At 45.7% G+C, this 15,652-nt stretch overlaps 1 protein-coding gene across 1 annotated transcript in view; it reads right to left on the reverse strand.

Moving 5' to 3' along the window:
- Window positions 1-1,469: 1,469 nt before the first annotated feature.
- LOC129710370 (neurexophilin-1-like) overlaps window positions 1,470-15,652 on the reverse strand; it is a 72,883-nt gene continuing 58,700 nt past the window's right edge. The window contains exon 2 of the mRNA XM_055657327.1: window positions 1,470-4,078. Within this exon, the coding sequence (XP_055513302.1) occupies window positions 3,314-4,078 (765 nt within the window). The 3' untranslated portion in view covers window positions 1,470-3,313. The remainder of the gene's footprint in view (window positions 4,079-15,652) is intronic.

Genomic DNA, 15,652 nt, shown 5'->3' on the forward strand with positions numbered 1-15,652 from the left:
ATGCTGGTTTACAAAAGAAAAACAAAGTAACTCAGCGGGCCAGGTAGCATCTGAGGAGAACATGGACAGGCGACGTTTTGGGTCAGGACCCTTCCTCGGTTTGCAGTCTGTAGAAGGGTCCCAATCCAAAATGTTACATAGAAAATAGATAGAAACATAGAAAATAGGTGCAGGAGGAGGCCATTTGGCCCTTCGAGCCAGAACCACCATTCATTGTGATCATGGCTGATCATCCCCAATCAATAACCCGTGCCTGCCTTCTCCCCATATCCCTTGACTCCACTAGCCCCTAGAGCTCTATCTAACTCTCTCTTAAATCCATCCAGTGATTTGGCCTCCACTGCCCTCTGTGGCCGGGAATTCCACAAATCCCTGTTCTCCTGAGATACTGACCCGCTGAATTACTCCAACACTTTGTGGCCTTCACAAGTTACATGGCTCTGTATCGGAACCCAACTTTAAGGCAATGCAGCTCATCTGATAGACACCAGTGAGATCCAAATACTGATCACTTTCGAAACTCCACCCTGCTTCATCCTTCCACATCTTATAAAAGCTTCAGTTATGTGAAGTGTAATATCTTTATGATTAGGCTGCTGTCAAAGCTAAAGCTAAAGTTGGGAACTTAGTCATTTTATACATCAGTTTACATATCAGTTGTGCTGCTGCAAGAAAGAATTTGATTGTTCTGTTTTCGGACATGTGACGATAAAACAATCTTATTCCATAGCAATAATATGGATAGCTGTTGGTGTTTATTTAATGCATCTTTAACCTGAAATTAAAGCAAAATAACCCCTATCAGTTAATTCTAACAGTCAGTCCTGCTACTTTTCAGGGTTGGAACAGCCATTCATATTTCGGTGGGCGGCGCGACTCACGTCGCAGCGGCCTCTGCAGTCCGTCTGTCTTTTTGTTATTTGTTGTCCCATTTTAATGTAGTTTTTATTTATTTTTGATGGGGTATGTGTGTGTGTGTGGGGGGGGGGGGAAACTTTTAAAATCTTTCCCCTGCACGGAGAACCCGGCCTTTTCCCTGTCGGGTCTCCGTTGTCATTGGGGCTGCAACGTGGAGCGGCCTCCGGCAGGAGCGACCTGGGGCTCCAGTCGCGGAGCTGCGGAGCTACTCACCATCGTAGAGCTGGCCGAGTTCGGAGCGGGTGGAGCTGTGGTGGCGCGCTGCTGCGACCCGACCCCCGAAGATTCGGAGGCTCCAACCGCAGGTCTGGTGGACGGTGACACCGGGAGCCCGTGGGTCCCTGCTGGGAAACCGCTTTTCGGGGCTTCCGCAACTGCGACTTCACCCACCTGAATTGCGGGGTTGAAGAGTACCTGGAGCGGGGCCGTATCGTCGCCCGGTGCGGCTTCAACGGCTGCGGGACTTTGCTAGTGCCCGCCGGGGGTTCTAACAACAAGACCCAGAGCGCGACCTTGCATCACCCGGCGTGGCGTTAATGGCCGTGGGACAATTGCCATTGCCCGCCGGGGGCTTTGACTCTGACATCGGGAGGGGAATGGGGAGTGGAGGGGAGAGATAAGTTTTTTTGCCTTCCATCACAGCGAGGAGGAGATGTGCTGTGATGGATGTCTGTGTAAATTGTGTTGTGTCTTGGGTCTTTTTTTCTTGTGTGTATGACTGTAGAAACAATATTTCATTTGAGCCTCTATGAGGTTCAAGTGACAAATAAATTGTATTGTATTGTATTGTATATGGAAGTGAACGTGATCTTTATGTTCTTCTGTCTGTACCTGGGGTGTACCACTCAAACAATTCCCCCATGATCGACAGAACATCCTATAGTTATCCAGGAGGCTGTGGTGCTGCTCACCCTATTCTTACCAAGTTACTTGTTGAGTGATGGTGGGGAGATTTAAGGTAATGGAAAAACTGAAACCACCCATATCTTTTTACGACTTATGTTTCCCTTCATAAATATATAACAACGTCCTGATTTACTCCAAAAAAAAAGTTGCTCTGAAAATGTTCTACATGTAACCTGTATTTTAACAGTCAACATTCAATATATTTACACAAACTTGGCTTTCAGAGATCAAAGATGGTCGCTGCCTTCGGGCTGACAAGTAAACCTCGCTTGAAAACTGTCTCGCTGAGCTGGGAGATTCTGTTTGAAGAAGGGGCGTGTACATGGAACAGAGACATAACACTTTACATACACCAGTGTGAAGGAGAAATTTCTTAGTGCAAACAATGGCATAATTTATAATAGCTGAAATACTTGAGCTGCGATTCGTACTCACATCCTTCAGGTCTCTCTTCGAAATCTTCTTTGTTATCATAGACAGCTGGTAGCAGTTCAAAGGACCACATCTTTTTTTCAATCACCAGTGTACCTCAATCTCTGGAAGAGGCCCAAACCCAGATTTACAGTGTTCTTTTTCCACATTCACAAAGATATACTAGAAGTCTGTCGTGAATTAAGCTGCAAGGTAGCTCCTTATGCTCAGAAGCATCTTGTGCTTGCATGATTCCACGGAGCAAACAGATCCACAAAGCAACACTGTTCAGGTCGGCGAGAAGTTAAAAGTTCGGACGGAGTCTTACGAGGCTACACAGAGAAAAGAGAGCAAGCCTTGTCACTGAACAAACCCGCTTCTGCATACTTCTTTACAGTGAGATTTCCTTCTCTTCCTTTCTAAATGCCTCGATGAATAATGTAATATTAATTCTGCCTGACCTCCAAAATTGATGCAATGAAGACAAGAGGCAACACCGAAGACCACGAGAAATGGGAAATTATTAAACAAGACATGTTGGGTGAAAGTGGTTGAGACAAGTGGGGCACTTTGCATAATATCCATAATTTGTCAGTGTCTTCAGCTAATGGCAATGGCAGTGAGTTAATTATTCATCCATTTTAACATTGATCTAATGCTTTTTGAAACCTAAAATGACTCATAGGATTCAATATTAAATATGATTTTAGATGACAATTACAATAACTATTGGCCTATCAGTTGCTAAGTCTGGCTCTCCGACATTGATTACTGATACCACTGAAATAGATCTCAGAGGTTAGAGTCTTCCTGGAAAGTTGATTCTCTGCACTAGCCTTTCTGAGCTCTTTTGCGCTGAACATTTTACATATTTTACACCCATTTACAGAACTGCAGAAACTGCTGTAATAATAGGCACAAAACAACTTAACAACAGGCATTAAATTTGCAATCACCATGAACCTTATTAAATTGTGGTCTCCATGAAACCACGGTTTGTCAGTTCATCTGCCGTCATCTCCAGCTCAGCACGTTAAGAATAATTTGAAAAAAAAAACACATTTCCCTCCAGAAACCTTCAACCAGAGGGAAAGTAGGGTGTGTCACTGTGGTAATTATAGTCAGGGCACACTTTCTGCACCAGTCTGTAATCCGTGCTGTAAAAGGAAATGTAGATGCAGATGACTTTAAAGGGCTTGGAACAGATCCAGGATACGTGGCTCTGGGTCTGCTCCTGGTAGCAAGTTTTGGACGGGTCATAATTACACAGCGCAGTCTTCTTCGCTCTGTCGATCTTCTCGTATTCGATGCGGCAGTTAAATATTTTAGAATCTTTGGCATCAATCGTGGTTTGTTGAGACAGGTCAAACTCGACCGCCTTCGTGGGCGGCACGAGGCTCACGGATATGTTTCCCTGGCCAGTAGAATTGTGGCGGAAGTAGACACTGAACGTACCGTTGCCATGGTCCACGATTTTCCCTGTGATCAGCAGGTTTAGTTTCACGGTTTTGATGTTTGAATAAAAATCGCCCCATCCAAACATTTTCTTAAATTTCCCCGTCTTAACCATCGGTCTCCTCTTGACTCTGGAGTTGGGGTCTTCGTTTTGATCGGATATATTTCCCAGCCAGTCCCAGATATCCTGCTTGGAGTAAGAGACAGGCGATGAGAACGGCAAGCGCAGGAGGGTGGAGTTCCCAGTGCTCGGCAGCGCCTGCATAACCCACTGGCTGAGAGCAGACGTTCTGTTGCCCTTGAGCAGCACATGCTTCTGTGTGCTTTTGGAGCCACTGGGCTTTGAGTCGTTTGCATCGTTTGACGTATTCCCAAGGGTAAAAGCAACCTGCAGGAAAAAAAAGACAGTACTGTAAATGTCATTTACAAATGCTTTCCTTAAATGGGATCAATCAACAAAGTGCAGACGCAAGGAGCTGCAGATTTTAGTTTAGTTTAGTTTAGAGATACAGCGCGGAAATAGGCCCTTCGGCCCACCGTGTCCGCGCCAACCAGCGATCCCCGCACAATTTTTTTACATTTACCAAGCCAATCCAATTAACCTACGTACCTGTATGTCTTTGGAGTGTGGGAGGAGACCGAAGATCTCGGAGAAAATTCAGAGATCTCGGAGAAAACTCAAGAGATCTTGGAGAAAACCCACGCGGGAGAACGTGCAAACTCCATACAGACAGCGCACATAGTTGAGATCGAACCCAGGTCTCCAGTGCTGCAAGCGCTGTAAGACAGCAACTCTACCGCTGCACCACTGTGCCACCCATTTGCTACAAAGATGCTGCAATCTTGTGCAGAACACACAGTGGGTTAAGCACTTTACGTTTATTATTGTCACGTGTGCCGAGGTAGTGAAACTATTTTTTTTGCATGCTATGTAAACAGATCATATACACCACAAGGACACAGAATGGAATGCTCCATTCCTTTGCTTTGAAAATTATTGATTACAAATTAAATATTGTAAATTACAAATTATTGAAGTTGGTTGTAGAAAATAAAGTGCTGGAGTAACTCAGTGGTTCAGGCAGCATCGATGGAGAACATGGATAGGTGACGGTTCGAGTCGGGACCCTTCTTCTTTCTGATTATAGTGGGGAAGAGAAAGATATAAGTGAGATGGGGACAAAGCCAAGCAAATAATGAATAACACTCTTCCAATTAAAACATTGCCTAATCTGTATCCACCTATCACTTGCCAGGCCGTCCCGTCCCGTCCCCAACTTTATCTAGCTTTCTCTCCCCACTACAATCTGTCTGAAGAAGGTGTCCTGACCTGAACCGTCACCTATCCACGTTCTCCACAGATGCTTCCTGAGCCGCTGAGTTACTCCATCAATACAATAGTTTATTTTGAAAGCAACATTTTGCAGATGTAAGTAAAGAGCATTTTATTCCCAGCACAGTTCTCAGAAAGATATTTCCACTCCATCTCCGTGTAATAACAGGTAGAATTACCACTTCTCAGTATCAGTGTGGATACAATTGCAGTTTTCCCCATTTCCCCATTGATTTATGATACCTAACCTTTTTCTTCTTAGCAAAATGCATTGTTTCATGCTTCTCTATGTTAAAGTACATCCTGCATACCTCTTCCTTACTTTTTTACTATTATACGGGCGGCACGGTGGCGCAGAGGTAGATTTGTTGCCTTACAACGCCAATGACCTGGGTTCAATCTTGACTATGGGTGCTGTCTGTATGGAGTTTGTACGTTTTCCCCGTGACCTCGTGGGTTTTCTCCAGGAGCTCCAGTTTCATCCCACACTGCAAAGATGTACAAGTGTATAAGGTAATTGGCTTGGTTAAATTGTAAATCGTCCCTAGTATGCATAGGATAGTGTTCATGTGCGGGGATCGCTGGTCGGCGCGGACTCGGTGGGCCGAAGGGCCGAAGGGCCTGTTTCCGCGCTAAACTTGCTCTTAATATGCTACTCTAATTCATTGCCACTTTCCCCCTCCTTAAGGAACATCACCTCATCTTCCATCTGGGCACATTGTAATCTGCTAATGGTTCAATGGTTCCTTTATTATCATGTGTACCAAGGAACAGTGAGATTATTCTTTTGCATATAGATCAGTAAGATTATTGCCACACATAAATACAATCCCTGGTTAGGTACATAATGCATAGAAACAGCCCACTGAGTCCATATTTCCATAGTCTCCAGGATTTGGTGTCATTTCACAATCCCAACAGTGGTTGGCCATAAAGGCCTGTTGCAGCCATCGCCTGCATCCAGTCATCCTACAAACGGCCATACCTCTCCTTGCCCGGCCCTCTGCAACCTTCGTGACCCAGGGGCATCTCCCTTAGCTGAAGATGCGCGGAAGATAAGATACAATACTGAAAACGTATCTCATTCGTCCCTTCCTTCTCTGACCCAGCACCAGTTATTTCTGTCAGATATCACTCTGTGATGTTGACTTGTATTTTTTGTCTTCATCTGTATGTTCAAAACTGCTGGGAATATCGCCAACCCGTGCCATCAGCAACACATAACGCAACAATCTGCAGTTTAATATCGCATTAACACTCTTGGCCTCCTGCTAACAGAGAGATTTCCTTCATCCCTTCCATCGTTCCCACACCATCTCTACAACGTATAACCCTTCTTCGTCCTGTGGGGAGAGCGAGATATTCACCCAGCATACTTCTGCCTATTTTACTTGACACTTCCCGTGGTTCATTACCTCTTCCCTCATCCTTGAGGAAAATCACCTCATCTTGCAACTTGGCACATCCATTCACCTGCATCCACCTATCATTTGCCAGGCCTCGTCCTGCCTCCTTTATTCCAGCCTCCCCCCCCCCACCACAATCAGTCTGAAGATGGGTTTTAACACTGCTACCTCCAAATAAGCTCTGAACCACATATACTTTTAGTTTAGTTTAATTTAGTTTAGTTTAGTTTAGTTTGGAGACACAGTGTGGAAATAGGCCCTTCGGCCCACGATAGCTGCACACTATCACTATCCTGCACACACTAGAGACAATTTACACTTATACCAAGCCAATTAACCAACAAACCTGTATGTCTTTGGAGTGTGGGAGGAAACCAAAGATCTTAGGGAAAACCCATACGGTCATCGGGAGAACGTACAAACTCCATACAGACAGCACCGGTAGCCAGGATCGGACCAGAGTCTCCGGCGCTGCAAGCGCTGTAAGGTGACAACTCTACCACTGTGCCACCGTGCCCCATGAGTGAGTGTATGTGCATATATGTGTGTGTGTGTGTGCTGTATATCTATATAAATCTACACACACACTGAACTTTTTTTTCTTGTTTGTTATATTGTTTACTGTGTACTATATTCACATATATCTGTTGTGCTGCTGCAAGTAAGAATTTCATTGTTCTGTCTGGGACATATGGCAATAAAATTCTTGACTCGTGAAACGCCACCTGTCCATGTTCTCCAGAGATGCTCCCTGACCCGTTGAGTCACTCCAGCACTTTGTGTCTAGTTTCTTAGTGCCTATCCCAGCTTCACATCCCTACAGCTGCTGCCTGTTTAATGTGAAGGATTTTAATTTCATTAACATGTTATTGTGCTGTAGTGGATCAGAAGCCGTTTGGAGAAGCCCATAATCGTATAAACCATCTTGCCCTCATTAACCTTTCCATTACTTCACAACTAACTCCATTAAACAGAAGGCACTCTTGACAAATCCTTGCTGGCTTTTAACTCATTTATTAACCCAGAGGTTGCCAAATGCCAGCCCCATGGATTAGTCTCTCCTGGAGTTTCACTTATCTCGGCCTAGCTGCTGTGTAGTTATGGGATTTATCCTTCTGTGTTATGAAACAAGAATCCAATTAAACTGAAGGTTTTAGAGTTGAATGAGCAGAGTGGATTAATAATAGATTGGAAAAAATCATCGTAAGCAAAGAATTGAAGATCAAAGAGAAACGGATTACATGTCCAAAAAACCTGAATGAACTTTATTTACTTCATCCAACACAAACTGGAATTAGATTTTTGAATTAATTATACAGATATATGTATAGGTTATGTAATACATTTCTTCTCTTTAGACTTTGGTCATTAGACTTTAGAGGTACTGCGTGGAAACAGGCCCTTCGGCCCACCGAGACCATGCTGACCAGTGACCCCCGCACACTAGCACTATCCTCCGCGCTAGGGAAAGTAATGCCCCTGTCCCACTTAGGAAACCTGAACGGAAACCTCTGGAGACTTTGCGCCCCACCCAAGGTTTCCGTGCGGTTCCCGGATGTTTTTGTCAGTCTTCCACTACTTGCAACCTCCACTACTGCTTCCACTACTTGCAACCTCCAGCAACCACCTGCAACCTCCGGGAACCGCACGGAAACCTCGGGTGGGGCGCAAAGTCTCCAGAGGTTTCCGTTCAGGTTTCCTAAGTGGGACAGGGCTTTAACTATTTTACCGAAGCCAATTAAGCTACAAACCTGCACGTCTTTGGAGTGTGGAAGGAACCCGGGGCACCCAGAGAAAACCCACGCGGTCACAGGGAGAACGAACAACTCCGTGCAGACAACAACCATGGTCAGGAATAAACCTGGGTCTCTGGTGCAGTAAGACAGCAAGTCTACTGCTGCGCCATTGTGCCACCCTAATTAACCTCGATTCAACCAAGAGAAGATTTTTTTTGAACAATGAGTTCCATTTGCAGCTCTGTTATCTTGTTCCTGCTTTGTCTATGGAGCAGTATCTCCTCACACAGTGCATTCACTTTTACTATTTCACTGGTGACTGGGATTAGCTGTCTGAGAAATGGACTATGATTGAGTTATATTGGTAGTCCGGCAAAAGCTCTTGAGGCTGTACATTACTGGAGTTCTTGACAGCACGAGTGACAATTTTAAAACTTGAATGCAAATATGATTGTATATGTAAAAATTTTGGTTGGTACAGTGGTGCAGCTGGTAGAGCTACTGCCACACAGCGCAAGAGACCCGGGTTCAATCCTGACCTCAAGTGTTGTCTGTGCAGAGTTTGCATGTTCTCCCTATGACTGTGTGGGTTTCCTGCGGGTGCTCCGGTTTCCTCCCACATCCCAAAGACGTGCGTGCTTGCATGTTCTGTAAGCTGCCCTTGGTGTGCAGGGAGTGGATGAGAAAGTGGGATAACAAGCAACTGGTGTGAATGGGGACCTATACATGCCTTTTACTAAAAATTGATCTATGGGTACTACGCTATTCATCTATATGCATGTCCGCCACACCAGCTTCAGGTGAGGGGCAAAAGCTTGGTTAGTGAGGAGTATCCTAACATTCCTGTACAAGTCCCATTGTTAGCTTCATGAAGGTAATATTTCACTGCCATCCCCATTGGCACCCTTCCAATATAAGATTTGCTGTCTGGGTTCAGTAGAGAGAGGGGGTGTACATAACACAAACCAGAGATATTTATGGAAGGCAATTAGTTTCATAAGTACACCCTTAACAATATGCTGATATTTTTACAAACCAATGGGCGTAAAATGTTAATGGCTTATTTTGGTTTTCCGTGCTTAACTTTCTTTCTTGTAGATACAGCATAGAAACAGGCCCTTCGGCCCAAGTTGTGCACACTGGCCAACATGCCCCATCGATACTAGTCCCAGCTGCCTGCGTTTGGCCTGTATACCTCTCAACCTGTCCTACCCGCATACCTGTCTAAATTCTTCTTAAACGTTGCGATAGCAACCTTCTAAACATTCTAATTCTCTTTCTAAATTGTTCTTTCATTCTCTTTCCACAACGATACGTTATGATGCGATACAATATGATAGAACTTTATTCATCCCAGGAGGGAAATTAATCTGCCAACAGTCATAAAAACACAAAATACATGAAACATGAAATTAAAGTGACGAGTGGAAAGGATTGGGGGATGTGCAAAGACTGGGGAGGGGAGAGTGGGGGGAGGGGAGTCAGTCTCAGTCTACCCCATGACAGAAGGGGGAGGAGTTGTACAGTTTGATAGCCACAGGGAAGAAGGATCTCCTGTGGTGTCTTGTCCTGTATCTTGGTAGAACCAGTCTGTGGCTGAGAGTACTCCTCAGGTTGATCAATTTACCATTGAATTCTGACCCTTTAGTTCAGGCAAGTTTAGTTTAAACTCTGTCTTTTGGCTGTTTATATCCCAATCCTTCACTCGTATTGGAAAAAGAGATATCAATTGATTCCCTTGGCATTGCCCCGGGCCTGGATTGATACAACACAAGACACTTATTGTTGTAGATAACCTCCTTACACCAACCTCTAGCACACATCATTCCTCTGTCACTCCACATCAACCAATTCTTCCCCCACCCTGCCCCCACCGCTCCACAGTGGATACATCACAGCCAGTGATGGGACCCATAGACTATGCTTCCTATTTAAGAGAGAGTTAGATAGAGCTCTAGGGGCTAGTGGAGTCAAGGGGTATGGGGAGAAGGCAGGCACGGGTTATTGATTGGGGACGATCAGCTATGATCACAATGAATGGCGGTGTTGACTCGAAGGGCCAAATGGCCTCCTCCTGCACCTATTTTCTATGTTTCTATCCCTCATGCAGGGGGTTCCTTGTTGTCTGTTACCTATCAAGGACCTTGATAGCTGTTCAAGTCAAGTCAAGTCAAGTCAAGTTTATTTGTCACATACACATACGAGATGTGCAGTGAAATGAAAGTGGCAATGCTCGCGGAACAACAAAACAACCAAACAAATTATAAACACAATCATAACACACATATTATTTTACATAATAAATAATAGAAGGAAAAACGTTCTGTACAGTTAGTCCCTGGTGAGAAAGGCGTTTACAGTCCGAATTGCCTCTGGGAAGAAACTCCTTCTCAACCTCTCCGTTCTCACCGCATGGCAACGGAGGCGTTTGCCTGACCGTAGCGGCTGGAACAGTCCGTTGCAGGGGTGGAAGAGGTCTCTCATGATTTTGTTTGCTCTGGAGTTGCACCTCCTGTTGTATAGTTCCTGCAGGGGGGTGAGTGAAGTTCCCATAGTGCGTTCGGCCGAACACACTACTCTCTGCAGAGCCTTCTTGTCCTTGGCAGAGCAATTCCCGAACCAGATGGTAATGTTCCCGGACAAGATGCTTTCCACCGCCGCTGCGTAGAAGCACTGGAGGATCCTCGGAGACACTCTGAATTTCCTCAATTGCCTGAGGTGGTAAAGGCGCTGCCTTGCCTTACTCACCAGTGCTGAGGCGTGTGATGACCATGTCATATCCTCAGAGATGTGGACTCCCAGATATTTAAAACAGTTCACCCTATCCACAGGATCCCCATTTATACTCAATGGAGTGTACGTCCTCGGATGATGTGCCCTCCTAAAGTCCATGATCAGCTCCTTTGTTTTTTTGATGTTCAAGAGGAGGCTGTTCTCCTGGCACCAGAGTGCTAGATCAGCCACCTCCTCCCGGTAGGCCCTCTCATCATTGTCTGAGATCAGGCCCACCACCACAGTGTCATCAGCAAACTTAATTATTGAATTGGAGCTGAACCTAGCCACACAGTCATGTGTGTACAAGGAGTACAATAGGGGGCTGAGGACGCAACCCTGGGGCGATCCTGCGCTCAGGGTGAGAGACTTCGATGTATTCCCTCCCATCTTGACTACCTGGGGCCTGGCGGTGAGAAAGTCCAGGACCCAGGCACACAGGGAGGTGTTGAGCCCCAATTCCAGTAGTTTCCCGGCCAGTCTGGTGGGGACTATCGTGTTGAAGGCTGAACTGTAGTCTATGAACAGCATCCTCACGTAGCCCCCCTTCTGGCTGTCCAGATGGGAGAGAGCGGTGTGCAAGACCTGGGAGACCGCATCGTCCGTGGACCTGTTCGGACGGTATGCAAACTGCAACGGGTCCATGTTCTGAGGGAGGAAGGCGCAGATGTGATTCTTCACCAACCTCTCAAAGCATTTCATGACTACCGAGGTAAGGGCCACCGGACGGTAGTCATTCAGGCAGGCTGGGGAGGCATTTTTTGGTACCGGTACAATGATGGATTTTTTGAAGCAGGCAGGGACCACGGACTTGTCCAGGGAGAGGTTGAATAATGTAGTGAGCACTGGAGCTAGCTGCGTAGCACAGGACTTGAGTACTCGCCCCGAGATGCCATCGGGGCCTGCAGCTTTTCTTGTGTTCACCCGTGTCAGTGCCCTCCTCACGTCGTGCTCGGACAGCGAGAATGTGTGCATATTCCTCCCTTCAGCTTCGGTAGCCAGCCCGCTGTCGGTATTGTCGATAGTCGGCAGACCTGGAGTGGTGTTGCCCCTCTCGAAACGAGCGTAGAAGGAGTTCAGGTCGTCAGCTAGGGAGATGCCGGCACATGCGGATGAGGGAGCGGTGCTTCGGTAGTTGGTTACAATCCGTAGCCCCTGCCACAGGCTTCTGGTGTCCTGCTGCTCCATCTGTAACTCCATCTTGTCCCTCATCTGTTGTGTTTTATCCCATTTTCTCATCCACTCCCTGCACACTTGGGGCAATTTACAGAGACCAACGAACCTACAAGCCTGCACGTCTTTGGAATGTGGGTGGAAACCGGAGTACCCGGAAGAAACCCACCCCGTCACGGGGAGACAATGCAAACTCCACGCAGACAGCAACCGAGGTCGGGATTGAACCCGGGTCTCTGGCTCTGGCGCTGTAAGGCAGCAACTCTACCGCTGCGCCACTCTGCTGCCAAATAAAAGCATTTATTCTGTATAACTATATTTTTGAGTTAAGAAAGATAATTTAAATACAGGAAAATAATACAGGGTTTTAGGAATATGGTGAACGAAAGAGATAAAAGAGTTAATTCTGCAATCCCAGTGGAGAAGCTCTGTTTCAGCCACTACATGCCTGGGAGTTTAGTGCCTCATTGGGAATGGTGAATGGCAGAATTAACAGTATTTATCAAAATGATATGTGGGCCAAGATTAAACAAATGGAGATGGAAATTATCACTGACATTTCAATGGCTTTATAACAGCTGATTTAATTGTTCCTGTGAACTTTCTAATAACTGGAACTAATCAAATTTTTATAACACATTATTAGTGTTGGACCTTCTCTTATGATTAAATCATCTGCTTATATTCAGTAGTAGTCACATAAATGTTCCGTCATTTGAAGCTTTTAGAATGCCATATAGAAGTTTAATTAATTATAGTCACAAAGCAAAGTTCAGGCGGGAGAAAGGTTATCCAGCATCATTTGCCTAATTATATTTTATACTTACCAAGGCTTTTACAAATGACAACTCCAGCTGGGAGTACATGAATGATTGTAAAGGATGTGCCAAAGTATTTGAACAGTCGATAGACACAAATTTGTTGGAATAAAGGGCCTGTCCCACTTGGACATCATTTGCACGTCATTTACGCGACATAATTTATGCGTCACGACGCACGACGCGTGCATAGTGAGTGGTGATGTAGGCAGTGACGTGCGGTCTCGCGCGGCGCCCCAAAATTTTGGGATGTACAAAATCTTCGCGCACCATCTGCATGAAGCGCAAATGACACCCAAGTGGGACAGGCAGCATCTCTGGAGAACAGGAATGGATGACGTTTCAGGTCGAGACCTTTCTTCAGACTACTTTCAGACGGTTGTGTGTGACATTTATCATTGTGTTAACTTTTTAATATCCCTATTTTCATAGAAACAAGATGTTTCTATCTTGGGAAAATATTTGGGCTGATGTTGGAATGACTGGCTCCAGACCTTTGGGGCTTTGGGAGGAAAGGTGGGCAGCTGGTCACAGAGAGAAATCTACACAGACACAGGGTGGAACACACACGGTCACCGGGAGAAACACACGTGGTCACAGGGAGAAACACACGTGGTCACAGGGAGAAACACACACGGTCACAGGGAGAAACACACGTGGTCACAGGGAGAAACACACGTGGTCACAGGGAGAAAACACACGTGGTCACAGGGAGAAACACACGTGGTCACAGGGAGAAACACACGTGGTCACAGGGAGAAACACACGTGGTCACAGGGAGAAACACACGTGGTCACAGCGAGAAACACACGCGGTCACAGCGAGAAACACACGTGGTCACAGCGAGAAACACACGTGGTCACAGCGAGAAACACACGTGGTCACAGAGAGAAACACACGTGGTCACAGGGAGAAACACACGTGGTCACAGGGAGAAACACACGTGGTCACAGCGAGAAACACGTGGTCACAGGGAGAAACACACGTGGTCACAGGGAGAAACACACGTGGTCACAGGGAGAAACACACGTGGTCACAGGGAGAAACACACGTGGTCACAGGGAGAAACACACGTGGTCACAGGGAGAAACACACGTGGTCACAGCGAGAAACACACGTGGTCACAGGGAGAAACACACGTGGTCACAGGGAGAAACACACGTGGTCACAGGGAGAAACACACGTGGTCACAGGGAGAAACACACGTGGTCACAGGGAGAAACACACGTGGTCACAGGGAGAAACACACGTGGTCACAGGGAGAAACACACGTGGTCACAGGGAGAAACACACGTGGTCACACGTGGTCACAGCGAGAAACACACGTGGTCACAGGGAGAAACACACGTGGTCACAGAGAGAAACATACGTGGTCACAGGGAGAAACACACGTGGTCACAGGGAGAAACACACGTGGTCACAGAGAGAAACACACGTGGTCACAGGGAGAAACACATGTGGTCACAGGGAGAAACATACGTGGTCACAGGGAGAAACATACGTGGTCACAGGGAGAAACACATGTGGTCACAGGGAGAAACATACGTGGTCACAGGGAGAAACACATGTGGTCACAGGGAGAAACATACGTGGTCACAGGGAGAAACACACGTGGTCACAGAGAGAAACACACGTGGTCACAGGGAGAACGTAGTAAACATCAGAAAGACAGCGCTGAAGGTCAGGATTGAACCCAGATCTCTAGGACGTGGAGAAAACAGTTCTACTGTGTCACTGTGCCACTCAATAGCACATGTAATAATGTATTAACATCACTGACATAAAAATAATGGTACAGGAATGATATTATTATGTGGGTTATGTATAATCAGATAATGAGTGGGTTAGCATATGAAGAGCGCTTAACAGCACTGGGCCTCTACTCGCTGGAGTTTAGAAGGTTGAGGGGGGACCTCATTGAAACACAGAATAATGAAAGACATAGATATAGTGGATGTGGAAAGGATGTTTCCACTGGTGGGAGAGTCTAGGACCAGAGGTCATAGCCTCAGAATTAAAGGGCGCTATTTTAGAACGGAGGTGAGGAGGAACTGCTTTAGTCAGAGGGCAGTTAATCTGTGGTACTCATTGTCGCTGATGGCTGTGGAGGCCATCAGATGATATATTTAAGGAAAGAACAGATTCTTGATTTGAACAGGGGTCAGAGGTTTTGGGGAGAAGGCAGGAAAATGGGAATAGGAGGCAGAGAGCAGCCATGATTGAATGGCAGAGTACCCGATGGGGCAAATGGCCTAATTCTAGTCCTATACCTTGTGAACATATGTGCCCGTGGTGTAACATGTTGAATTGAAAGGTCTGCTTCTAATTTTTATGTTATGGGTTTCAATAATATAAGCTGACCAGATGTTTTCAGTAATGTTATTTGATTAATGTACAATAATGCTTCCTTACATCACCACTTGTTACCATGTATTAGATTTTACAATGACTGTAAAAACCTGTAGTATCTATTGATATCATAAGGGATTGTGAAGTGGGATTACAGCAACCCATCATAGATTTGATTCCTTTCAAGTGGTCTCTCTACTGAAATTGCAGAATTAACACTTGCATCCCCTTTTATGAAGTCAATGTCGAGCACTCCTTCAATATAGTGGTTCTCTTAGAAACTAATCGAAAATAACATGATGAGTGTAACCGATTTCTAAACATTTATTCACAAGCACTCGACCATAAATTGAAATCTTCTGCATGGTTGGAAAT

The sequence above is a fragment of the Leucoraja erinacea genome, chromosome 27 (assembly GCF_028641065.1).
Source record: "Leucoraja erinacea ecotype New England chromosome 27, Leri_hhj_1, whole genome shotgun sequence".
NCBI classification, from domain to species: Eukaryota; Metazoa; Chordata; class Chondrichthyes; order Rajiformes; family Rajidae; genus Leucoraja; species Leucoraja erinaceus.